This window comes from Bison bison, unplaced genomic scaffold (genome assembly GCF_000754665.1).
Source record: "Bison bison bison isolate TAMUID 2011002044 unplaced genomic scaffold, Bison_UMD1.0 scf7180017864256, whole genome shotgun sequence".
NCBI lineage: Eukaryota > Metazoa > Chordata > Mammalia > Artiodactyla > Bovidae > Bison > Bison bison.
This window is the reverse complement of record NW_011494828.1, coordinates 305,837-330,492: the sequence shown is the minus strand read 5'-3', so window position 1 is coordinate 330,492 and position 24,656 is coordinate 305,837. Positions and strand designations below refer to the sequence as shown.

General features: G+C 47.7%; 1 protein-coding gene across 9 annotated transcripts in view; it reads left to right on the top strand.

The window, feature by feature from the left end:
- The window catches only part of ERI3 (ERI1 exoribonuclease family member 3), a 131,249-nt gene that overhangs the window by 16,205 nt on the left and 90,388 nt on the right, over window positions 1-24,656 (top strand). For 7 of the 9 annotated variants that reach the window (XM_010847806.1, XM_010847812.1, XM_010847805.1 and 4 more), the window contains one exon: window positions 18,119-18,235. In XM_010847806.1, the coding sequence (XP_010846108.1) occupies window positions 18,119-18,235 (117 nt within the window). Of the gene's footprint in view, window positions 1-14,373; window positions 14,562-18,118; window positions 18,236-24,656 lie in introns of those variants that run through there. The other 2 variants (XM_010847810.1, XM_010847809.1) reach the window with 2 other exon arrangements.

The following is a 24,656-nucleotide window of genomic DNA, read 5'->3' as shown; positions in this document are numbered from 1 at the left end:
CAGGTGTGCTGAGGCTTGAGAAGACAGGAGCTGTATGAGGAGAGCGTCCTAGGGAAAGGAACTTTGTGTGAAAGGGAGGACGGCCTGGGAGCTGCCTGAGCCACTTATTTTCTCAGCCTCTTGCTCCTACCCACGCTGTAGAGTCATCCTCTCCACCTCCCCAACCTACTGGAGATTCTGTGATGGGTGTGCTTGGGTGGTGGGTGGAAGTCTTGGTTACATAGATTCTCTGGAGTTGAGAATCAGGGAGCCATACCCCAATATGCCATATTATCTCCCTTGCTGATGATTTCAGTCACTGAGTAAGCCCAAGCAGGACCTGAGTCTAAAAATCTAACACATCCCTATTGCACAGGATTCAGCCCTCTTCTGAAGCCTCACGGTTGCTGGGTACCTTCTTGATGACATTTCCTGCTTTCTGCTTCCTGACACCTGCCTGTGTATGTTTGTTTCCGAACTTTTCAGTTAGATTATATGGTGAGATAATGATGTAGCTTTGTTCTCTTGTCCTTCAGAGGGTTCTGCCAATGTTATTGAAGATGAAGCTTGATTCATGTCTCAGTTTGGTTTGTCAGTATTACCTTTCATTTCTCTTTCAAGGACATTGTTCTTTTAATTTTTTGTTCTTTTTATTAATTTATTGCAGTGCTGAAAATGTAATGCAGTGCAGACTTAAATCACTTGTATCACCAACTTCCTTCCCAAGAAGGAAGAAACCTTCTGGACCCAGTTTGAGGTTGGGCTTCCTGTTGTTCACCAGGATCTGAGCCTGATTAAAGATTATCTCCAGAGTCAATGAACCCTGATGATGTGATTCCAGGGGCACTTAAGGAATTGGCTGTCCTGGTTCATTATTAGCAAAGCATTAGTTGTTGCTGTAGAGAACTCAGGAAGAAGCATTTGCTGTCTTGCTTATCTTTAAAAGGCAAATACGAATGATCTTGGAAATGATAGACCCGTTAGTTTACTGTGATTCCAGAGAAGATACTTGACCTGATTGTCAGATAATCAATCAACAAACAGCTAGAAGAGCATAGGGTACTGAGTAGTAACTTACATGGGTTTGTGAAGAAGAGCAAATCCTGTCAGATCAATCTAACTTCTTGCTGTGACATAGTGATGGATTTGAGTGGATCTAGGGCAAGTGATAAATGTAATGCATCTCTACTTCATTAGGTCTCTACAATGCTGTGATCAACAGGTAGGAAGGTGAGTTTGGGGCCAGACAGCTCTGTTGTTGAACCAGACCGCTCTCAGGAAGGGGATGGGTGGCCCAGAGTGACTGAGACTTACTGTTATTGGCAACGTATAGCCCTCCTCTCTCTCTGAAAACAAACAAACAAAATCTGCCCTAAAGTTTGCAGGTGGTGGAGTCCTGACAGGATTCAGAGAAAGTTGGAAGGTGGATTGGAAAATCCCAGCGTTAACTGGGATTGTCAGTCCCAGATAACGCTGTGTCCTTCCACTGAACTCTTCATAGGTCAGGTTCTCATTATAGCCTCTACATTGTTAGGTCTTTTGGTCAACATGGCTAGTGAAGGAATTGGAGAGAAGCTTAGGATAAAAGGAACAAGAATCATTAAAGGCACAAAAATTAAGACTTAGAAAAAAAAATTTAATATACTTTTAGTGACTGATTTTTTTGTCCAAACTGGGAAGGAGTTGTTCCAAGGAGAATGATAATGACTTGCTCGTTATTTTAATAAAAACCAAAAAAGAATTTGAATGGGAGCAGAAAAGATTGAGATTTGGGATGAGTGTCTGCTTCTAGACATGACAGTGAAAGAACCTGAATATGTTGTACAGGTTTGGTCAGCTCTCCCTAGTGGCTTGGTGACTGTCCACCTGCAGAGATATTTCATGGACAAGGTCTGCACGTCTCCTGGGGATGCATTTGGACTGTGAATCAGAACCACCCCAGCTCCTCTCCTGCCTGGCTCCCAAGAGTTGAACTCTTTGAGAATGGTTGAACGCAGTGCACTTCTGATTCTTCTGGGAGTGTATCATATCCCTCATTTGTGTAGGAGGCAGGAACGAGTTTTGGGCCAGGATCTCTCTGGAGTCTTGGCGTGGGTTTCATTTCTCTCATCTGTGTCTGCCATTCAGAAGTCCCTGAGTCAGCTTGTAGGGACTATCCAACAGGATTGCCACCATACAAACGGACAGGCACAGACTCAGTTGTACTCAACAATACTGATTGTAAATGTGGTAAAACATCTGGTATTTTCCATTTGTCATAATTTTTGCTGTTTACTTTTGTACTTTGTTCAGATTGCTGAAACTGGAATGGTTGGTTTGCCAGTAACAGGCTTTCATCTTTCTGGTATTTGCACTCATTTTGTTTTATGTGTTTTGATTCAGATTGACATGATAGGTATAGGTTGAATATGAGACTATTTTTCATTTGAAAATATTTTTTCACGTAATTTAGGTGGATTACCATGTTTTAGAGACTCTGAATGTGAGGTGTACAATTCCTTTCTTGCCTCAGGAATTGTTTCTTGACATGAAAGTGGGTTTTTATCTGGTTGAGAATCGTGACTGCCTTGTCCTCAATCAGCGAGAGTTCACGTTGCTCATTTTGGTGTGGCTGTGCGTCAGATGACGACGGCTGTGACCCTGAAGCCCGGGGAGCAGCCTGAAAGCTTTGGTGGGAACTTTAATTGTGCCACTTTTAACCTGGGGGCAAGTCCTCTCACCACCTCAGTGTTCAGAAAAGCCCGAAGCAGATGTAAGTGAGGGAAATGAGGTGTAGGCCACAAAACGTGGGGAGGAGGAAGTAACCTGGGCCCTCCGGATGGCCAGGGAGGGGTAGCCCAGGGCTCCGATCTGGGAGCACACGTTCCGGCTGCCCCCTCCCCTCCCTCCCTGAGTTTGTCCATCAGGCTCGGTCAGGCCCCGAGGCGCAGTCTTTTCCTCGCTGCTCCGCGGCAGCCCCACTGACTGTTTTCCTTCCCATCTGTATTCAAGTGCCCATATCTTGGAGAAAAATGACCTTTGGGGTTGAGGTTTTCTAGTGTTTGCTCTTTGTCCACAGGGGCCTTTTTTTTTTTTTTTTTAAGGAAACCTTGAAGAGATTCCATCTGCATTTTGAGTTAGAACTATGAGTAAAGGCATTTCTTTTTTATAGAAAGTTGTCCAGATGCTGGGGTATTTGGGGAGGGCAGGGTTGATGGTGATGGGGGAGGGTTGATGGTGACAGGAGAAGGGATAATATAGAAGAGGGGCATTTGGTGGATTTTTGGTGTGATTTGAAGCTGACTCCTCATTATTAGTCTTGTGAAAGAGACATTTTGGAAAACTTCACAGGAAATTGATTGCGATCCCTACAAATCACACTGTATTGGTCTCCTCCTCCATTTGAGGCTGAGCAGCAGGAGGCTGCCTCTAGCCCTCCCACCACCCCCCCCCACCCACCTGATACACACACATTGCTGTTGCTCTGTATTCCGCTTCTTCCCTTCTCTGCTCCTGGTTCCTGCACTTTGCAAGTGGATGGAAAGGTCATTCCCTAGAGAAAGAACTCACCCCTTCCTTGCCTTTCACTCGTCCTGGTCCAGGTTCCTCCAAGTGGGAGGGGTCGGGTCAGGCTCTTTAGCAGGAGGGCCCAGTTGCTGGGTTGCGGTCCACCTGCCCATGGCCCCAGTCAGCCAGCCTCCTTTTTCTGTAAAGACAGGCGAAGGCGCTGATGCTGTTCTATTCTTCTAAACTGGGAAATGAAATGCAAAACCGACGTTAATGTAACATTATGGTTGAGATTAAATGCACCAAAATCAGGAAATTCAAAGTTATGCTTCCCACAGCAACTATAACTCAGCCTCATCTGGCGTGTGTAGTATTTTGTGTTAGTGCGGATGGTGTTATATGTTAAGACATTAAAGTTAACACCATAAGCAGAGCACAAAATGCTTGAGGGGGCTGAGTTATGATGACTGTGTGAGCCGTAAGTGTTCTTGCATAGGCTCTCAACTCCTGGAATAATTTTTCCCCTGCCCATCAGACCAATTATTGCCTTTCTTCTTAGTTATATGTCTGCTTTAGCACATCTCTTCTTCCAGGGTCACTATAAATGAATTCCTCTATTGGTGGCCAGTGATGGGTGGGAATGGCAGCCCACTAGGCCCTTTTGTCCTTTTTGTTGCTGCTTCCATAAATGTGGTGCCTCCCCTGCCCCCTCCCCAGGCCCCCCCTCCACAGGCTGCAGTTTCCTGGTGGTCCCTCATCAGGATGGGCCTCCCAAGGCTCTCACTGTGGCTCCTCACTAGTGCTCCCTGAATGGGAACAAGCATTTGCTGTGTCCGGGTCCGGGCCCTGTTGAAACTTCAAGTGAAAGCCGAACGGCCCTTCTTTATTTGGAGCAGACATAGCAATGTAAAAGTAAAATATACATCTCGGGAGCGAGCACTGGTGCACGGTGGCGCTCTCTTGTGTGTTTGGCGTAGCAGAGGTACATCGAAGTGGGTTTATTTGCACTATTCAGTCTGCTTCTCTACCTTCCCCAGGGTTTATACCTTTAACCTGCCATAGTGTGTAGTTAGGCTCTGGAGTTGCCTGGGGGTGGGACCAGGAACTTTCCTTGGGAAGAAGCGCTGGGTCACTGGTAACAAAATCAACCACGTAACTTAGTGCAAATCAGGAGACATTTCCCCCAGCCTGTTATTATCTGGTGGCCTCTCCAGGGCTGAGACAGCTCTTGGAATGCAGATTTTGTTAGACACTGGGCTAAGGTTGGTGGTGGGGAAGAGCTCTAAAGAATGGGGCCATTGATGAATGGTGAATGGAATCAGGGATTGTAAACTACCAGTGACACTGAGCTGCCTTTTAAGGTTTTTGTTGGACATGACAAAACTAACCAAGTCCGTAAAAGAATAGGGAGGACTTCATGGTAACCACCTTAGAGGCAATGAAAAAGCCTCTTTTTACTCTGGATAAAAACTTCAACCTCTATGTTAGATGCCAGGATATAAAAACGAGAAATGGTCCCTACCCTCCAAGGGGCTCATAGTCAAGGAACATGATAACCACCATCGCCTGGGTGAGTACTTGGCACAGTGGGCGCACAGAGCAGGGGAACGGTCAGCCCTGCTTCTGGAGGGGTCTCATAGCTCCCCATTAAGGAAAGTCAGGAGGTCAGAAGTGCCAGGTGGACCCGAGGGCTCTCAGAACTGCTGTAGCAGGAACAAAAGAAGGTGCTCACAGAATGTACCAGGACCAACTGACCAAAGTCTGACAAAACTGAGCTGGATTGCAAGCTTGCTTGTGTGGTAGTTGAAAATGAGGGAGAGGGAGAATGAAGACTTTGAACTGGCAATTTTTTTTTTTTTTTTTCTGTGCCACGTGGCTTGCGGGATCTTTCAGGCCCCAACCAGGGATTGAACCCAGGCCCTGAAAGCATTGAGTCCTAACCACTGGACCACCAAGGAAGTCTCAGAACCCAGCCAATGATTTCAGCATTTGGCTAGTATGATTGTCTGTATCATTAATATGGTATTTTTCACATTCAAGAACATCAGTGAGACTATGAAAGCTAAAAAGGTTTAAGAGAATTTTATGCAATAAAAGTGTGAGAGGCAGAAGGGTGAGGGTCAAATAGAAATATGTGAGCTAAGGCCCTGAGGCATTGTCAGGGAGCTGCCCTAGAAGGTGGCACTGGTCTGGGCTGTGAGGTCTCTAGGGAGAGGCAAGGGCTAGGGGACGACATCACCCCCGACCCCCTGCTCCTAGTACTGGCAGTTTGGATCTGAATCTGCTAGGCATCCCATGGGAAGACCTCCTTCCATAAACTGGGGAGGTTTATACCCTTCAAACAGATAAATGGCTAGCTGACTTAACACTGAGAACAGAAGGAAGGAGGGAAGGATTAATGAAGAGGCAGGAGGAGAGAAATGACTCGCTATAGACTGGAGAGGGTGGAAGGTGGGGACAAAACGAGCTGTCCGTCTGAGCAGCAGCAACAGGTAACAGCCACAGAAAGAAAGCCGGTGCTTTGGGAAGGGGGAGGGGCGTGAAATCCTGAGGAGCATTTAGGGTTGGTCTCGGGCTTCCCTTCACCTCTCCCTGCCCCTGTCCTGTCCTGTTTCTCCTCTCGCCTCTGTTGGTTACATTTCGTATTTTGTAGACGGGAATCAGTTGTCTGACATGAGGAAAACTGATACTAGGAGATGCTTCCTTCATCTCTGTGTCTTGTTGGGAAAAAGGATCCTGCATCATTTTGATTAAGATGCTTTGGAATGATTATTTTTTATCCCCTTATCCTAGGTGTTCACAATACTTAAAAAGGCCCCACAGTCATACATTTATGTGATGAGTTTTGAGCTCTAGCTGTGAAAATTGAGTCATTGCCTAAAAGCCTGGAACAAGAGTGTTCCCAGATTGACATTAGCCAACCGCACCCCCGACCCCCGCCCCCCAGGCTGGCAGGTCTGCAGCAGAAGGGTGAGCAGGCTAGGACAGGCACAGATGGTTTGTGTGTGTGGAGTGCTGCCATGGGCAAAGCCTGGTTAGGTACTGGGAGAATCAGGAGGGAGGAGGACTCTGGAGGGGAAGTCAAGCGTTATGGAAGCTCTTCATTTGAAGTAAAACTGCCTTGGAACGGTCTTGTTTAGACCCTGACCCTCCTGTCTAGTCAAGGCTATGGTTTTTCCAGCAGTCATGTATGGATGTGAGAGTTGGACTATAAAGAAAGCTGAGCACCGAAGAATTGATGCTTTTGAACTGTGGTGTTGGAGAAGACTCTTGAGAGTCCCTTGGACTGCAAGGAGATCCAACCAGTCCATCCTAAAGGAGATCAGTCTTAGGTGTTCATTGGAAGGACTGATGTTGAAGCTGAAACTCCAATACTTTGGCCACCTGATTCGAAGAACTGACTCATTGGAAAAGACCCTGATGCTGGGAAAGATTGAGGGGAGGAGGAGAAGGGGACGACAGAGGATGAGATGGTTCGATGGCATCACTGACTTGATGGACATGGGTTTGGGTGGCCTCCAGGAGTTGGTGATGGACAGGGAGGCCTGATGTGCTGCGGTTCATGGGGTTGCAAAGAGTCGGACACGACTGAGCAACTGAACTGAACTGTCTGTAGTGGCCAGTAGGAGATCTTGGTCCATGGTAGTAAATGTCTGTTGTGTGAGTTCCACTGTTCCAGTGCCCTGGTCAGTGTCTAGTCCAGGGGAGGCCCTTCCAGCCAAGGACTTGTCTGAAGGCTAACTACTAGCAGAGGCTCTCACTGGGAGGTGCTGGTATTGCTGAAAGGAAAGGAAGTGCAGAGTCCACAGTAAGGTTGATAAAGTAAAATCGGCGAGCCAGGAAAGGAAGTGTGAATGTTGAGTGGAAGAGAAGAAACAGAAGTAGATGTCGTTAGCCAGTGTTCAAGGGAATGGAAGGGAAGGTGTTCCAAGGGGTTAAATATGGGCAGAGGGAAACTGGTTAGAAGCTATTACTTGAAAGTGGGTTAGTGGGTTGGACTAAGGTGGTGATGGTGGGAATGGAGAAGAGTTATGTGTTGTAGCCCTTAGATCTGCTGGGAAAGAAACAAGCTTGAGAACCATGCTCTTTAGTAGCTCATAGCTTTTTGGGGGTACTGGTGGGCTCTGGTTGTCAGTGGTGCTAAGAGGTTTGGTGAGGAGTGGAGAGTGGAAACCTGCGGTGGTTATAAATGGAGTGCTCTGCACTGAAGGTCTGTGTCAGGGACGCCTGACGTAGTGAGCTTAGTGGTGATGCAGGCAGTTACTTTACTCCTCTGGTATCTGATGAACTGTTTGACCGTGTCCTTTGGGAAGTAGATGGTGATGGTGGATAGGACGATAATTGGCTGAAAAGCTTGGAATCTTGCTCTACCAATGTGATAAACTGAGGGCCATGGCTTGAAATTGCAGTGTCTGAAATGGAGTTCAGGGAATCTGTATTGATCACAGTCTGTGCTCCCCGCCTCTCCCCAGCACTAGCAAGTATGAACGAGAAACCAACTGATCACCCGAAAGGAATTGGTAGTTGGGGATGGAGGAGGCGGGGACTGATGACTGGGAGGAAGCATGCAATTTTGATAAGGTCTGCTTTCACTAGAGAGGTAAGGTGACCAGAGAAACAATGCCAGGGGCAGGCCTTGGTTCATGGTATGGTGTGGTGTCTCCAGCTTGGGGCCTCAGGCTATTGTAGGAATTGCTGTGATCCTGCTTTACCTCTGTGGCCAGTGTTAGGCTTAATCAGGACCAGGGGTATAAAGAAAGCTCCTGGCTGATGTCTATAATGAGAGGTCTTCCTTGGAGAGGTATCCAGTCCCACTTTCTGATTCATTTGTGTAGAAGGCAAATGTTTTTCTGGAGAGAGTAGTATGATGAGTGCTCTGTGGGGAGCTGATGCCTGGGTCTTGATCACATTCTTGAAGGGAGCAGGCATTGCCTTGGCAGGAGGACCTCTTGCAAGCTTCCTAACAGAAATGTGTCAACTTGCTCTACACAGTTCTGGGATGTGACATGTCAGCTTTTCCACCGTGGATCTCTGCAGCCAGGAGAATGAAATGTCTGATGGCAGAAGCCAGGAGTGCTTGGCGGAGTGCTTGGCTGATATAAAGGGTCACCTGAGGGGGTTGAAAGTGGGCCGAGCAAGGGTTTATTCTAAGAGCCAAGAACCGTGGGCTCTGATGTTCTTTTGTCAATGTCTCTGTGATAAGGACTTAGTCACACAGATATTCTAGACTATACCTTGGCTAAAATGTGGTCTGAGAACCAGTGGCATCCCCAGCCCCTGGGATCTTGTTGGAAAGACGGAGTATCAGGCCCTTGTTGTTCAGTCACTTGTTGTTCAAGTCATGTCTGACTCTCTTGTGACCCCCATGGACTGTAACCCACCAGGCTCCTCTGTCCATGGGGTTTTCCAGGCAAGAATACTGGAGGGGGTTGCCATTTTATTCTCCAGGGAATCTTCCTGGACCAGGGATCGAACCCGTGCCACCTGCACTGGTAGGTGGATTCTTTACCACTGAGCCACCTGGGAAGCCCGTTATCAGGCCCAGCATTAGATAGAATGTAGTTTGACAAGATGTCAGGTAATTCGAAGTCTGAGAAACACTGCTCTACTCCTCTAGTGGTTCTCAAACTTCAACAAGTCTCAGAATTACCTGGAAGCTTTTTAAAACGTAGATTGCTGGGCCCACCCTCAGGGTTTCTGATTCAGAAAGTCTAGATTGGAGGCCAGAAACTTGCATTTCTCATAAATTCCCAGGAGATGGGAATTTATGCTGCCTGTAAGGGACTGTGCTTTTAAGTCACTGAACACCTTAGCTTTCTCGTCTATAAAATAGGGCAGTGATGCCTGCCTTATGGAGATGTGGATTCCTATGAGCCAGTGTGCGAGAGAAGTGTTCAGGCAGTGTGGACAAGATGTCAGTCTGTGTCGCTTGCTTACTGGTCAGTGATTTTGAAAATCTGCCGTCATGGCAGCACAACTGTTTCCCTGGCCTTGCATCTGGCTGTCGGGCACACACAGAGAGCAGGGGATCTATGAAGCTCCCCTGGGGGATGCTGTCTTCTGTGAAGAGACTAGCGGGCCCTGGGACTGTGAGTGGGGATTACTGTGCAAGGCTTCCTGAAGCCCAACTGGCCTCTCTGGGCTTCTCTCCTAGTTGCCTGGCCAGAGCCCACTTTCTGCCTGAGTGGGCCTGGTCTGTCTTGATCACCTGTTACTCAGCCCCACCTCTTCACTCCTGGCTAGTGGGTCTTCAGTGCAATATTTTCATTGATTGGAAAAAAAGGACTTTGTCAAACCAAGCCTCTGATTCATCTTTTGTGTTACATAACTTTCCCCACCCTATGGGGGGATTAACTGAACAGGCTTTGGCTGCAGCGTGTGCCCTGGTGCCAGAATGTGGACGCTCAACCTCCCCTCAAAGTGAGGCGAACTGAGGCAGAGGCTGTTCTGTGAGGAGCAGTATAGCAGAGTGCTGAGGAGCACGGACTCCAGAAACGGACCCTCTGGATCTGAGCCTGGTGTCCGCCACCATTGTGAGGTGCAGTGTGACCTGCCTTGAGTGAGTTACTTGTACTTGGTATGCCTCAGTTGGCATTACTGGCAAAATGGGATTAATGATAGTACCAATCTTATAGGACTATTGGGAGGATAAAATATAAGAGCTTAGAACTGTGCCTGGCATGTAATAGCTATATGTGTCAGCTCTTGTTAGGAGAATTACTGCTAATGTTATTTTGACTCATGGCCTCATAGTAAGCTATTGGGGTACAGCAGGTGGCTGGGAGGCCGGCCCTCCTTCTCTGGGGAGCATAAAGCGAGCCTGCAGGTCCTCTATCAACATGTAGACGGAGCCACAGCACTATCCAAAGAGGTTTTTTCCCTCCATTAGAATGGTAAGTTGAATTTGGCGCCCTTCCACTTCCATGCCCTCCTGGACTGCTGCCCCTGGGGGACCTCTCCTGCACACAACCTGAGATTTGTTTAAATTAATTCCCTGACAAATGTAGGTATACAGGTAGCTGCAAAGAAATAATTTGGTGGTTTGCTGCCCGGAAGGGTCAGCTTCACAGAGGCCACTTACATCAGAAGTTATTTACAATTGAGTATCTGAAGATGTTTGAACTGAGGCTGATTCAGAGTCATGTGTGTGTAGACACCAGCTTGTACACCCCTGGGTGAGGATGTAGTTTCTAAGATCTTTGGTCTCCTTCATTTATTGGTATTATATACTTTTAAAAATTCAGATTTCAGTAAAATCTGAATTATAATTCAGTTTGCACCCCCTCCCCCCTGTAAAGAACAGCAGTCTCTATTTTCAGCCTCTTTTCTATATTTTAATTGCTTTGGGGTCTATGGGAATGGGTGAAGACGGACGTGTAGGTGAAAAATCAGCCTTGTACAGCTTCAATTTTTTACCCTTCCTTGTCCTGAAACTTCGAGCATCAGCTCTCATCTGTCAAAGTGTAAATCAGCAATTAAAACCCAAACAGCCAAATGCCAAAGATGACCTGAAGCACAAAGCAACTGACAAACAAGTCCGGACAAATCGACGGGTAATTTATAAGCTTTGCCCTAAAATCTAATTATTTGGCAATTCGAATTTGCAGCCAGCCAGGGCTCGGCAATAAATTTAACCCGCCATAAATTATTTAGGAGCAGGCTGTGGTGTAAATCAAAACCACGAGTGTTTGTTTAAGAAATAAGCTCCTTGTGCATAAAATGTCTTTTTTTTCCCCCCAAAGGAGAAACTGTTAAGTCAACTACCATCCCTTCGTTACCCAGCACAGCCTGCAGTTCTCCCTTCTCCCTCTCAACTTCCCCTCTTCCCTGTGGTCAAGAGGCTCCTTGATCCCTTGGAGAAAGGTCTTGCCTTTGCATGAAACTTTTATCCAAAAATCTCTGTCTGGATAAAATTCATGTTTTCACTAGGTACGACTTTTTCTGCCTTGTCGTGTGATGATGTTGCTTTTGGATTTTGTCAAACCTTTCTCTGCAGGACTGCACACGTTTTGGACTTTGAATCAGTGGGTGGAGAGAAGGCATAGATTAGTTGTAAACTGAGGGAATGCCAGTTCCTAGATTGAGAAGGGGGAGCCATGAAAAATGACCTGCTCGTTTCAGAGAGGACCATAGAAAGATTGGCTCAGGGCAAAGAAGAATCTGTGCTTTGGAGAAAAGGTCTGTAAGAATGCCACACTATTAAACCCTCTGTCCCACTGTCAAAAAATGCCTAACCCAAAGTCCTTCTGCTTAAAATCCTTTTGTTGTTGTATCTTTGAATATAATCTTATCACTGCAGACACTTTAGCTTAAGGGAGTTTGAATACCCTGAAAGCAACCTACACATTTATTTCTTATAAGCTACTGATTGTGGGTATGAAATTTCATGTGAAGTTTCATTTGAAATGCTGTTGCAGTTTTGTCTTCCGTTTATTAAGAGAATCACTGGGGTTCCTACTCAAGCAATTAGAAAGTAGCTGCATTTGAAATCTTTGCTCCAACTGAAACTTCTACTCAAAAAGATAAAAGAATATTTGCTTGGTGCTTCCTTTTTATCTCTCTGTCTTCCTTCCCCTTTTAAAAAATACTTACAGCTGGCATTTTATTGAGTGAGACAGCAGATACAATAGGTTTGGAACCATGGGTACTTTGAGAAATCCAAGTTCTAAGGCTTTTGTGCTTAGTTGTCAAGATGTGGCTGGTTCCCATCCATCATCAGCAGACCAGCTTTTGGGGTTGTGGTGCTCTGCCCTTGGACAACCTAGTAGCGCAGGTAGCGGTGGATGGTGTAGGGTGACCAGCTGTCCTAATTTTAGCAGATTACTGCTCCAGGAATCTGTGGTCCCAGGCACACAGAAACTGGGACGTTGGTGGTTTGTAGCAGTTGAGGGAGGCTGGGAGATGAGAGGCAGGGGATCTGGTAGAAAGTTCTTTGCAGCCTGGCTCTGCCACCTCCCATCTTGTCACCTTAGGTAGGTCACTTCACCTCTCTGGTCCTATGGAGAACTCTGTGAAAACAGAATTTTCCTGTTAGAGGCACGCTCTTGGCTTCTCTCTTGCCATTTATCAGCCCCTTTATGTGTTTATTTACCAAAAGCTGAGAGTGGGGTCTGTGTGCTGGAGCAGACCTGGGTGCTAGAGATGCAGACTGAAGGCTCGTAGTTCTCACCCTCCCTGAGCACGGAGCCCAGCACTGTGTGTGTCCCTGCAGCTGTACTGGAGGCTTTTCAGTTGGAATCCTGCAGGACTTTCTGCCTGGATGGTTCACGTTCACTGCTCTTATAACTCAAGAACAGTCTTTCTTCTTAGGAGATAGAGCACTGAGCTCCTTAAAGACAGTCTTTCAGACTAAAAGAATCAGATCTTTCTTGACCCTTCAGATTTTGAGAGCTATTAGTCCTACTGTCTTTCAGAGAAGGCAATGGCACCCCACTCCAGTACTCTTGCCTGGAAAATCCCATGGACAGAAGGGCCTGGTAGGCTGCAGTCCATGGGGTCGCTAGGAGTCAGACACGACTGAGCGACTTCACTTTATTTTTTCACTTTCATGCATTGGAAAAGGAAATGGCAATCCACTCCAGTGTTCTTGCCTGGAGAATCCCAGGGACGGGGGAGCCTGGTGTGCTGCCGCCTATGGGGTCACACAGAGTCGGACACGACTGAAGTGACTTAGCAGCAGCAGCAGCAGCAGTCCTACTGTCTTTAAGTCTCATTTTCCCCATTTGGAGTCCCAGCTCTGTCCCTAACTAGCAGTGCAACCTTGAGCAAGTGACAACTGCTTTTGGGGTCTTAGTTGTCCTGTAAAATAGGCCTAATAAGGATTCCCATTTCATGAGTTGTTAGGTAGATTCAATGTCGTCATTCCTGTTGCCCATTTAGCAGAGTGTCTGCCACCTCTGTTGTTGTTCAGTCACTCAGTCGTGTCCGACTCTTTGCAACCCCGTGGACTGCAGCTTCCCTGTCCTTCACCATCTCCTAGAGCTTGTTCAAACTCATGTCAATTGAGTCACTGATGTCATCCAACCATCTCATCCTCTGTTGTCCCCTTGTCCTCCTGCCTTCAATCTTTCCAAGCATCAGGGTCTTTTCTAATGAGTTTGTTCTTCCCATCAGATGGCCAAAGTATTGGAGCTTCAGCTTCAGCATCAGTCCTTCCAGTGAATATTCAGGACTGATTTCCTTTAGGATTGACTGGTTGGATCTCCTTGCAGTCCTAGGGACTCTCAAGCGTCTTCTCCAACACCACAGTTCAAAAGCATCAGTTCTTCAGCACTCAGCTTTCTTTATGGTTCTACTGTCATATCCACACATGACTACTGGAAAAACCATAGCTTTGACTAGAAGGACCTTTGTCGCCAATGTAATGTCTCTGCTTTTTAATGTGCTGTCTAGGTTTGTCATAGCTTTTCTTCCAAGAAGCAAGCATCTTTTAATTTCATGGCTGCAGTACCATCTGCAGTGATTTTGAAGCCCAAGAAAATACAGTCTGTCACTGTTTCCATTGTTTCCCCATTGATTTGCCATGAAGTGATGGGACTGGATGCATGATCTTCGTTTTTTGAATGTGGACTTTTAAGTCAGCTTTTTCACTCTCCTCTTTCACCTTCATCAAGAGGCTCTTTAGTTCTTTTTCACTTTCTGCCATAAGGGTGGTGTCATCTGCATATCTGAGGTTATTGATATTTCTCCCGGCAATCTTGATTCCAGCTTGTGCTCATCCAGCCCAGCATTTTGCATGATGTATTCTGCATGGAAGTTAAATAAGCCAGGTGACAATATACAGCCTTGGCTTACTCCTTCCCAATTTGGAACCAGTCTCTTGTTCCATGGCCAGTTCTAACTGTCTGCCATATAGTAAGCAATAAATGGAAAGAATGAAATGATTCCATGTTGTGTTTGTCTCTGAAGGTGTTGGGGCCAGCTCCTCACTACCCCTTGCCCAGGCTCCCAGCACTTCGGAGAGAGGAGACACATCGCATTGTATTTGCCTTTGTGTCTATACCCAGCCCGTGCCTGGTAAATAGCAGGTGCTTAATAGAATTGGTTTATGACCTGATGATGATGACAATACGACTCACCTTCCAGGATTAAAAAGGGTAAGATGAGAAAATGTATTTGAAAACGTATAATAAAAAGCATAACCCTGGGTATGTTGCTCCATTAAAATACTTCTTGTAGTGCATTGTTCATCATTTGCTTTTTTGCTCTCTGGTTCATGTACTTCTCCAAAGCAGACCACATCTTATCTCTAAATCACACTACCACACCTGACCAGGGTCCTGTACAGAGTAGATGCTCATGTAGTTTGATTGGATGCAGACATCATACAGAAGTAAGGGATTGTGAAATTACTATTAGGGCTGGAAAAGAGGGCTGTTAAATACAAACCAGTTCTTCTTTCCTTCATGGTGCTGCCTTTACACAAGCAGACACTCAACTGTTCCTTTTTAAAAAACTTTGTCCAAGGGGAATGAGGAAATTGAGGGAGGGCAAAGGAGGAAAGGCAGAATAACAGGTTCATGATCCGAACAGCTACCCCTAGAAGTTGGCACTTAGGGACATCTTCATAAGCTTTGGGTGGGATGAATGTGATCAGCCTATAGCTTTGGGGTTCCGTCCCTGATCATTATCAGCTGAAGACTTGTGAAGTGGTTGGCCTACCGCAGGTGTACATGCTGCAGAGTTTTGTCAGCTGGTACAGACTGGGGCTCCTCTTCCATGAATGGGCTGTTGAGAACAGTGCTTTGAGGTTCTGGGCTTGTCTGGGCAATATGGAAAGGTTAGAAGTAGCTAAGTGAGGTCCTTTTTGTTCTCACTCCCCAAAGGGTCTTCTATCAGAAGTTCCTCTTTTGCATCTTCCATGACTCAAAAGAATATGCCAGTGTGTAAGGTCCTTGTTACAGTAGCTGAGGGTGGTGCTGAGGTAAGACTCCTGCAAAGTCATGTTCTGAGATTGGCCTTGTTCTTGGTCTTGGAGAGAAGGCTTGGCTGATGGCCAAACAACGTTGGAGAGGTGTTTAGGATAGGTCCAATCTGCTGCATGCTGGCCCGCAGACATTTCAGAGGGGTTACCTCTCTTCATACAGAGCCAAGGCTGACTTGTTCCCCCTCTCTGGGAGGGTGATTTTGAGTGTGAGCACTTAGGTTGGCTCCATTTCCCCAGGGGTGAGGAAGCCAGTGGCAGGGAGGATTGAGCTGTAGTAGGGAAACCCAAAGGCCAAGTGTTAAGAGTATCTACTGGGAATGCTGACTCGGTCCTGGTCAGAGCGGGAGCTGAAGCGCTTACTATTTTACAATAAATACTAATAAAATTCTAGATCTATAATAACATTTCAGATCTCTAAAACAAACCATCTGCTTGTAAAAAAGTGGAAAGAGATCAACTTTAAGCCATAAATTCTTGGTAATAGAGGGGTTTTTTTCTATTTATGTTTGATAGATATTTTTGTTTCCAGAGGAATGTCAACTCCTAATTTCATAATGTATCATGGGCTTAAGAAAATTGAATTTAATAAAAGCCAGAGATGAATGGCATCCTTAAAGGTCCCAACACTTGTCTTTATTAGCAGGACAAACTGCAGGTCTCCAAACACTGCTTCTCTCCAAATGAAAGTTTAAATGAAAAGTACAGTTGTGTCACAGGTTAAATTTCATTGTGGGCCCAGCTAACATTGTTAGTGAGGAGCTGGCTGTATTTGTTTCCTTAGACACCAGGGCTGCCAAACCCACCAGGCTGTGGAGGTCTTTCCATTGGGGAAGTGTTTCTTCTACTTAGTGGCAGAGGAAGGATATATCAGAAACGAGCCTAACTCAGATGAGCCCCACCTCAGAGTTAGAGCTTGGATTACTAGGTATCTGATTTTTCAAGGGGATTGGTGTGTACTTTGTGTGTGTGTGTTTTGTTTTTCAGAGCCAAGCTCTCCTCTCTGGCCTACCTTCTGGTACTCTGGGAGGAGAGGCACCACTCAGTTTAAGCAGCAGCCTGGGCCTCCTCTCTGCCCCGTCTCTGCCTCAGTCTTAGTTTTTCCACCCTTCCTGTCTCTAGGGGCTCCTGACAGCTTCCCCATCCTTGGGGCAGCCCAGGGAGCTCAGGCAGCCAGAAGCTTTGAATTTCTCTGTCATGAAATCTGGCTGCCTTGGTTTGGTCTTCAGTCCTGCTGTGATCTGTTGGATAAAGATGCTTGAAAAACGGATCCCATAGAGCAGGTGTGTTTGGTGGGGAGACACCAGGCTGCCCTGGAATATCAGGGAGACAGGCCATTTCTCCTTCCGTTTCCCCACTCATCCATTTCCTGAATGCAGTCAGGTGTCAGCGGCTTCTGTGTTGTGTCTCTGGGCTGTCCCTGGAGAGAACCAATTTGCCTTGATTTTAGTGATGCTGGAAAGGTCCTCAGCAGAATGGGTGACCTGGGGAAAGGATGCCACTGGAGCTGACTGCGGGGGCCACTGAGTGGGCAAAGCCCCGCTCCTGTCTCTGCAGTGGAGGCCTCTTTCACATGCTAATTTTACTTGGAGGATTTTGCTTTTATTTATTTTTTTTATTATTTCCTATTTGTCTCTTCCAGATGTTTTCAGGGCAGTTTTTTTTTGTGTGTGTGTTGTAAACTAATTCCATTCATGTTTTAAAAATTTATGAAAGCACTAATAAAAATGTCAAAGTGGTAAAAATGTTAGCTTTTCCTCTGCTTTGATTAAATTTTGCAAACTGTTTTTGAATATTAAAAAGCAATAATTTTTTTTATTCTCTCTCCTGGCTTCCCCTCGTCTCTCCGGCGCGTGCGTGCTCTCTCCGGCCCTCTCCCCCCACTCTGGCGTGTTCCTCCCTTCCCAGGAGCGATGTATGAAGCGGGCTGCACAGTCGGCATGCTGCAAGCCTGTTTGCACACCAGGACCTTGGTGCTGTGCATCTCTATTAAATAACGGAGACAAATTAATCTTAGAGACACCAAACAAATTGTCACTCCTCCTCGTTCTCTTCCATTACGTTCCTGCGGACTGGGAAGGGCTGGCTAAGCGATTGGGCTGGGCGGGGGGATGCTGATGGGTGGATGTGCTGCCTGAGAGAAAGGTGGGAGGCACTAGCTCTTAATACTCTTACTCAGGTTTCTCCTTCTCTTCAGTATCGTCTTTGGTTCCTTTGACTTTATTTATTGCCTATCTCTCTCTCTCTCTCTTTTTTTTCTTTTTGTAAAAGCTAACGAAACTCATTGGCTCTGTTTAAACTTCATGCACAGAGGTCTGTGCATTAGTCTGATGGCTGGTTATCTATGTGGCTGGAGACTTAGGCCCCTTCCAGGGAAGGGACCCAAGCAGGAGGAAGGGGGTTCTCCTTTTAGGGGCTGGAGTGAGCAGACCCCTGCTGGAGAACCAGGGGTGGGGGAAACCGGGCCAGATGCTCCCACTGTCTCCTTCCCCTTCCCAGAGACAGTGAGGGTGGAGTGTGTGTCGGGTCCCTGGAACCTGTGAGAATGTTAACTGTGGGAGGGTCAAGATTATAACTGAGCTGGCATCTTCTCACTCAAAGTCTTCAGTTTGACCTGGCAGGAGCTAATTAGTCCAAAACACTCCCCCATTCTTGATTCAGAGTTCTTTGAGATGGTTAGTTTAGAAAAAAACAACTGATTCTTCCTTTTCTGTGCCTTTGCCATTCCAGGAAATCATCGAGTTCCCCATCCTGAAGCTAAATGGCCGGACCATGGAGATTGAGTCTACCTTTCACATGTATGTCCAGCCCGTAGTCCATCCACAGCTTACTCCCTTCTGTACAGAGGTAAGGGCCCTGGCTAGCGGCAGGCGCTGCTGGGACAGGAGCTTGGGGATCGTTGGTGCTCTATACTGGCTGCTGAGGGAAAGCATAGGTCTTCTCAGTGGTTAAGGCAGGTACACATTGGGCCCAGCAGTTGGCTTTTTACAAAGTCTGCCACTCCCCTTGGATCACTGTGGTCATCGGGGAACCCAGGGAGAGTAGTGATTCACTCTTCCCGGTTTCCCTGACACTTTCCCTTCCTCATCATCCCAACCTTTCCTGGTAAACCAGGAACTTGGAGTCTAGGAGTGGGGTGGTACCTCTGGGGTTCAGCTTCTTTTCAGTTCCATTTCCCCCTAGGGTCCTTGGCAGGAGGTGAAGATTTCAGCTTCTTGGTTATGTTGAGGCTTTCTTAGCTGTCTGGTGATGATTTTCTGTCCTTGAATGAAGTGGTGCTCTGTGAAGCATTGATGGAATTTGTGGGAAGCACAGCGCTATCACTAAGGAAAGAGATGGGCAGTCCAGGTGGGGAATGAGGACAGCCTGGCCAAGGCGGAGATGTCTTTATCCTTATCCTAGGCTGCTTCTGTACTTGGGCACCTTGCCAAGAGGTTAGTGTGGCCCCATTTTATGGATTTTGAAACTGGGACTGAGATCTTGGCGCTTGCTAGGGGCTCAGAAGAACCATTGGCAGAGAGGAGGCGCCCTGGAAGAGTTTGACTCTCAGGACTGTATGAAGAAGCCTTCTGTGGCTGCTTTTCCCTGTGCTGCATCGTGTTACGTGCTCTGTGCTGGGGTGGTAGAATCATGGGCCAAGAGTGTGTGGTAGCAGAGATCCTGGGAAAACGTGAAAGCAAGGAGCTCAAACCAGTCAATCCTAAAGAAAATCAACCCTGAATATTCATTGGAAGGACTGATGCTGAAGCTGAAGCTCCAATCCTTTGGCCACCTGATGTGAAAAACTGACTCATTTGAAAAGAAGCTGATGCTGGGAAAAGATTGAGGGCAAGAGGAGAAGAGGGCAGCAGAGGATGAGATAGCATCACTAACTCAATGGACCTGAGTTTGAGCAAACTCTGGGAGATAATGAAGGATGGGGAAGCCCAGCATGCTGCAGGTCATGGGGTTGCAAGGAGTTGGACATGATTCTGCGACTGAACAACTAGCATTTGGGGTGAGAGTACGTTAGAGACTTGGTGCCATCATCCAGGGACCTGCTTTCTCCATATGAGTGAATCAGGAGGACAGAAGTTCTCAAGTAATCCCCAAACAATCCCTTTGGTGTGGTGGGGTTTGGGGAAGTGCCTGCCTGTGCTGGTTGGGGAGCTCAATGGTCTCTGATACTGACTTAGCCCAGATATGAGGTCTTGGGCTCCTGGCCTTGATGCCAGTGCCCCAGGTGGGCCTTTTGTTGTAGGTATCCTTCTGCCAAGGAGTCTAGTCTCTCAAGCCTTTTGTTGTTCCAACCAATGATGATGCGGCTCTTGTTTCCACTGGGACACCTTTTCTCCCCTCATTCCCCTGGGAATTACCTGTACCACTAGGGGGCGCTAATCTGTCCTGTTTCCCTCTTTGGGAAAAAATCGTCACTTTAATGATGATGAAAATCCCCTTCCTTATGGGAAGGGAAGGGAAGACTTTCCTGAAACTAGCCAGGTTCTTGAGCCCTCCACTGGCCTGAAAGTGTAGTGTCCCCTTATCTTTTCCTTCCTCCTTTCTGTGTGTGGCCTCCCCCTTGGGGCCTCCAGTTCCAGCTCACTGCCTGACGTCGACAGGCAGGCCTAAATTGGGGGAAGCTGGTACTTGTTTAGGGATGGGATGGAGCATTGCTGGAGCTCAGCTCTGGGCAGGAGTGGATGCTTGAGGATATTGGGAAACAGGGGTTTTTCAGAGCAAAGTTGGTACTGCTTCTCTTTTGACGGAGAGGAGAAGGGATTGCAAGACTCTGATGAGAAATGTTTCTTTTTTCTGGAAAGTCTCACCGAAGGACACGCATACATAATTTGGAGGGTAGCAGGCTTGGTGGCATTGGATCCTCCTTATGAAGCCTGCTCTGAAGCGAGGCTGTGACTGTGCTGTAGGCATGGATTCTGCCATCCTCTCTCAGGCTCCCAGAGCTCAGAACTCCCCCTGGCCTGGTCCCTGCTTTTTCATCCAGCCTCAGATCTCCCTGCTTCATCTCCCCCTCACTTTTCTCAGTCCGCCTCTACACGCGATGGTCCTTCTGCCTGTGTACCCGCCTGCCCTCCTGCTTGTCCTCCAGCATTCTGCTCAGGGTCACCTTCTCTGGGAAACCTTCACTGAGCCCAGGCTGGGCCGTGCTCAACCCGGCATAGCACAGTCAGATACATTATACTGCAGTCATTTGTCCATCTCCCCACTAGACTGTGAGCTCCTTGATGGCAGAAACCAGATGTGATCCCTGACGGTCCTATCCTTAGGGCCTGGCACCAAGTAAAAATCCATGTTCCTCAAGTGGCTGGTGTCAAGGAGTTTTTCTACCACAGCCTGCCTCCCCGCAAAGTAGCTGTACTGCTCACTGCTCTTTTGAGTAAGTAACGTCTTCTTTGGAAAACCTCAGGTCATCTAGATATCGCCCTGTCTAGATGGACTATAATGCCAAGGGAGGCACGGACACAGAATGGGGCCGTCCTTCTGCGACCTCATCCAGTCTGGCAGAATGTGCCTTTGTGGATGGGGCGGGGGGCAGTGAGATCATTCCAGCCACAAGGAATCTTTCATTGGTAAGGCTGAGGAACAACCCCAAACCTCCAGACTTTTCTAAGCAGGTCCTCCGGGAGGATTTTCTCTCTTGGACCAGAAGTTTTGTTTTTAAGAACCCTGGCCATGTGTGTGCATGCACAAGCACATGCTTGTGTTAGGAGAGAGACAGGCTCCATGCTGGACAGCCAGAAGAGGGGTTCTGCCTTGAGTGAATCTGCAGCCCGCATGCAGACACTCTCACTGCTCTGAGTCATGAACATGTCATTAGCCTTCTTGAGGTCCTTTCTTAGTCCCAGTTGATAGGCTTCCTGGAGATGTTCTGACAGAAACAGGATGGGGGTGTGTTTTCTTCCTTCTCAAGCCCTTTCCTACCACCTCTAGAATCCACTCCAGCTCATTACATCTCTGCCTGTAGCAGCTGGGCTGCTGCACAGTCCCTGACCACGTGCAGTCCTTTTTGTTATTGTTGTCACTGTGGAAAAAAAAAAACAAACTAGGAAAAAATACCCATTTTGCTAAATGCCAGTAAAGGGCTTTGTCTTACACCTGTACTTGTAAAGGGTGAGATTTATTGGTCTCTTTGTCTGAGGAGAAAGAGTGGGTCTGATTATCAGATTGCACACCAGAGACAAGTGCTTATGTAATCAACAAACTGTCTTGGTGTCAGAATACGATTGTGCTGGAGATAAACTGTGAAGGGAGAAAGCACTGGATGCTGACATGCTATTGGCAGCGAGCATCCAGGGCTGCGTTCTGTAGTTGCCCGTATTTACGAACGAGGAAGCCCACTCGTCCCCAGACTGAGCTCTGGTGCGGGTAGGGGATCTCAGTCACCAGTCACATTATCAGTCAGGGTCAGAAGCCCCTCGCCTTGTGGTTTCTGAGTCTGGGGAAGCGGGAGTTAATCTGTAATCCCTCAGTGAAAGGAGCCACAGAGCACACATTAATCCTTCCTCTCACCTCTCCTGCTTTAAGTGGTTAAGGTCTCTGAGCTCTGTTTAGCCTGTGAGCCCTGGTTCTCAGCTTAATAAATACTTGGCTTTGCTCTAGTATCTTTCATTGTGAGGATGTGAAAGCTTTTTACAAACATATATTAACCCAAGTGGGAATGGACTTAAACAGCAGCGTGAAAGATTTAGGTTAGGCCTAAGGTATCACTTCCCAGTAGTATTTTATTATATTTTCTGTCTTCCTCACAGTTTCTGGTATGTCTTATAGGTTGTCGGTATCAGGTATGGGGATTGACTTCTTAAATTTCACCCTCCACCATCTTCATCGAGTGCCTTGACAGAGCTGATCAGATGTGGTCCATTGTTGGGAGGCGTTAATGCAGGGGAGTGAGGCCTGTTCCTGGAAGGATCTCAAGCCCCTGTGTCTCTGGGGCTTGAGTTCAAGTCCCTTAGCTATAAGCTGTAAGCCATGCTTTGGACCACAGGCGGTTTGGGAAGCATGGAGAGAGGGAGGAAGCCAAGTTCACTAGGCTCCTCCCAGGCTGATGATTCTAGGATTGCTGACCACTGCGGGGGAGTGTGAGAAAGCCCTAGAATCCTGGAGGCCATCTGCACCTCTGCACCCCATGGTGACAGGAGGCGGGCCTAGTCTTTGGTGAGAGATCCCGCAGGTCAGCGCCTCGGTTGTTGTTTTCGATGTAGTACTTTTCCTGCGACCTAGGGCAGGTGCTGACCTCAGTCCCATTTCCAAGGAGCGAGGGTTCTTGGCAAGGATGCTGTTGGTCTCCTGTGTAAGAGGGAGTTTCTGGAAGCCCTTCAGAGTTCATCTGAGTGACACTTGGTGGGAGCCAAGAGGAGGAGACCTAACCTTGCCCCAGGAAACTCAGACTGGACACGAGACTGTGCAGACCCTGGGGCTTTCCCTGACAAGTGGCTGTGCGCCCTCTTTTCCAGGATTGTCCTGATCCAGAGCCCCAGCGCCAGGTTTGGAGATGTGACTCAGCCCTAGGAGAACCTAGCAGGAGAGAAGCTGGGCGAGAAAGGGCAGTAGTGGGCGCAACCAGTCATCTGGCTGTGGGACCTGGAGTTGGCAACAGGCCTGGTCCAGACCTTGCCAAGACAAAACACAGGGCCCTGCCTGCTCAGTGTGGCTCTGGGTGCTGACTGGATTGGGCCAGGACTGGGCTGCCAAGAAGAACTCAGATTCCACAGTGGCAGGGTTGTCATGCCTTTCTTCACTGCTGGATCCCTGCCTGCTTGAGTGGGGCCCAGCCCCTCCAGCAGTAGATGCTGACTGAAGGAAAGGAGAAGCCTCAGCGCTCCATGATGAAAGCCACAAACCTGGGGCTCTTCCCCATCCCCACCCGAGCCCTCAAGGGACCACCTTTTCTTTTCTTTGGCTCAGGCCCTCCCTCTACTGGGCAGTCCTTTGGTCTTCCAAGCAAGGAAAGGGTGTGGAAGTGCCAGCCGGGTGGGCATGCTGTGGGTTAAAGCCTCGCGAAACAACAGTGTAGTTAATCTTTCTAATTTATTTTCCTTTTAGACCATGGGAAGTCTGTAGGCAGCAGCTGTTACCCAATTAAAATACAGATTAATATAAAAACAGTTTCTGGAATATAAAATAGAGTGGCTGTGTCCTTACACTTCCTTAAAATACCACCTAATAATGACTTGATGAACTACAGAAACCCACCTAGAGGAACTCAGCGTTCTTAAAATGAAAATTTCTTCCCTAAAAGGTGTGTATTACCATTCCGTGTAAGTCGCTATGAGAAAATAACCTTCCCTCTTAGAGCCAGCGGTTTGTGTGAGTTGGGTATTTGGTATTCATTACACATAATTATAGTTTAATTGGAGTTTAATCCCCACCCCCCACACTTAAAAAAAAAGAGAAGTTTCCAATCAGGCCTGAGATGCTACTGTTGTCTGGAAGTGGCCGGGGGCATGCCGGCCATGGTGATTTCCAGCTGGGTCCATGTCTGTGCAGGGGCCTCCTGCTGCAGGCCCTGCAGGCAGCCTCTCTAGTCTGTACTTGAGGGATATTTTCCACTTCAAAATAAAGCAGACCAAAGCACCAAGCTGGTTTGAACCTAGGCCTGACCTGGGTGGAGCAGAGGCCCTTGAGTGAGAAATCCTCTAGGCTAGGTTTGTGGGCTTTTTCCTCTGCTGAAGGTGCCAGTTTCCTGCTTGCCCAGCCGGTATCGAGGGCCCAGGTATGCAGGGTGAAGGGTGGATGCATGGGGGGCCCCCTGGCCCTTCACTGGTGTAGAGGGGGAAGTGCTGGACACCGAGGCTCAGAGAAAGGGGGACTTGGAACTAGAGGTCCTGGTCCCATGTGGGGGCATTCCCTGAGTTCTGCAGGAACTCCTGAGGAGCCTGGAGGTGAATTTACTTGGGCTTCCCAGGTAGCTCAGCTGCTAAAGAATCTGCCTGCAGTGCAGGAGACCCTGGTTTGATTCCCTGGTCAGCAAGTTCCCCTGGAGAAGGCATAGGCTACCCACTCTAGTATTCTTGGGCTTCCTTGGTGACTCAGACGGTAAAGAACTCACCTGCAATGCGGGAAACCTGGGTTCAATCCCTGGGTTGGAAAGATCCCTCAGCCTACATGAAAACTAAAGCCTTGATAGCTTCCCTGATGGCTCAGCTGGTAAAGAATCTGCCTGCAATGTGGGAGACCTGGATTTGATCCCTGGGTTGGGAAGATTTCCTGGAGGAGGGCATGGCAGCCCACTCCAGTATTCTTGCCTGGAGAATCCCCATGACAGAGGAGC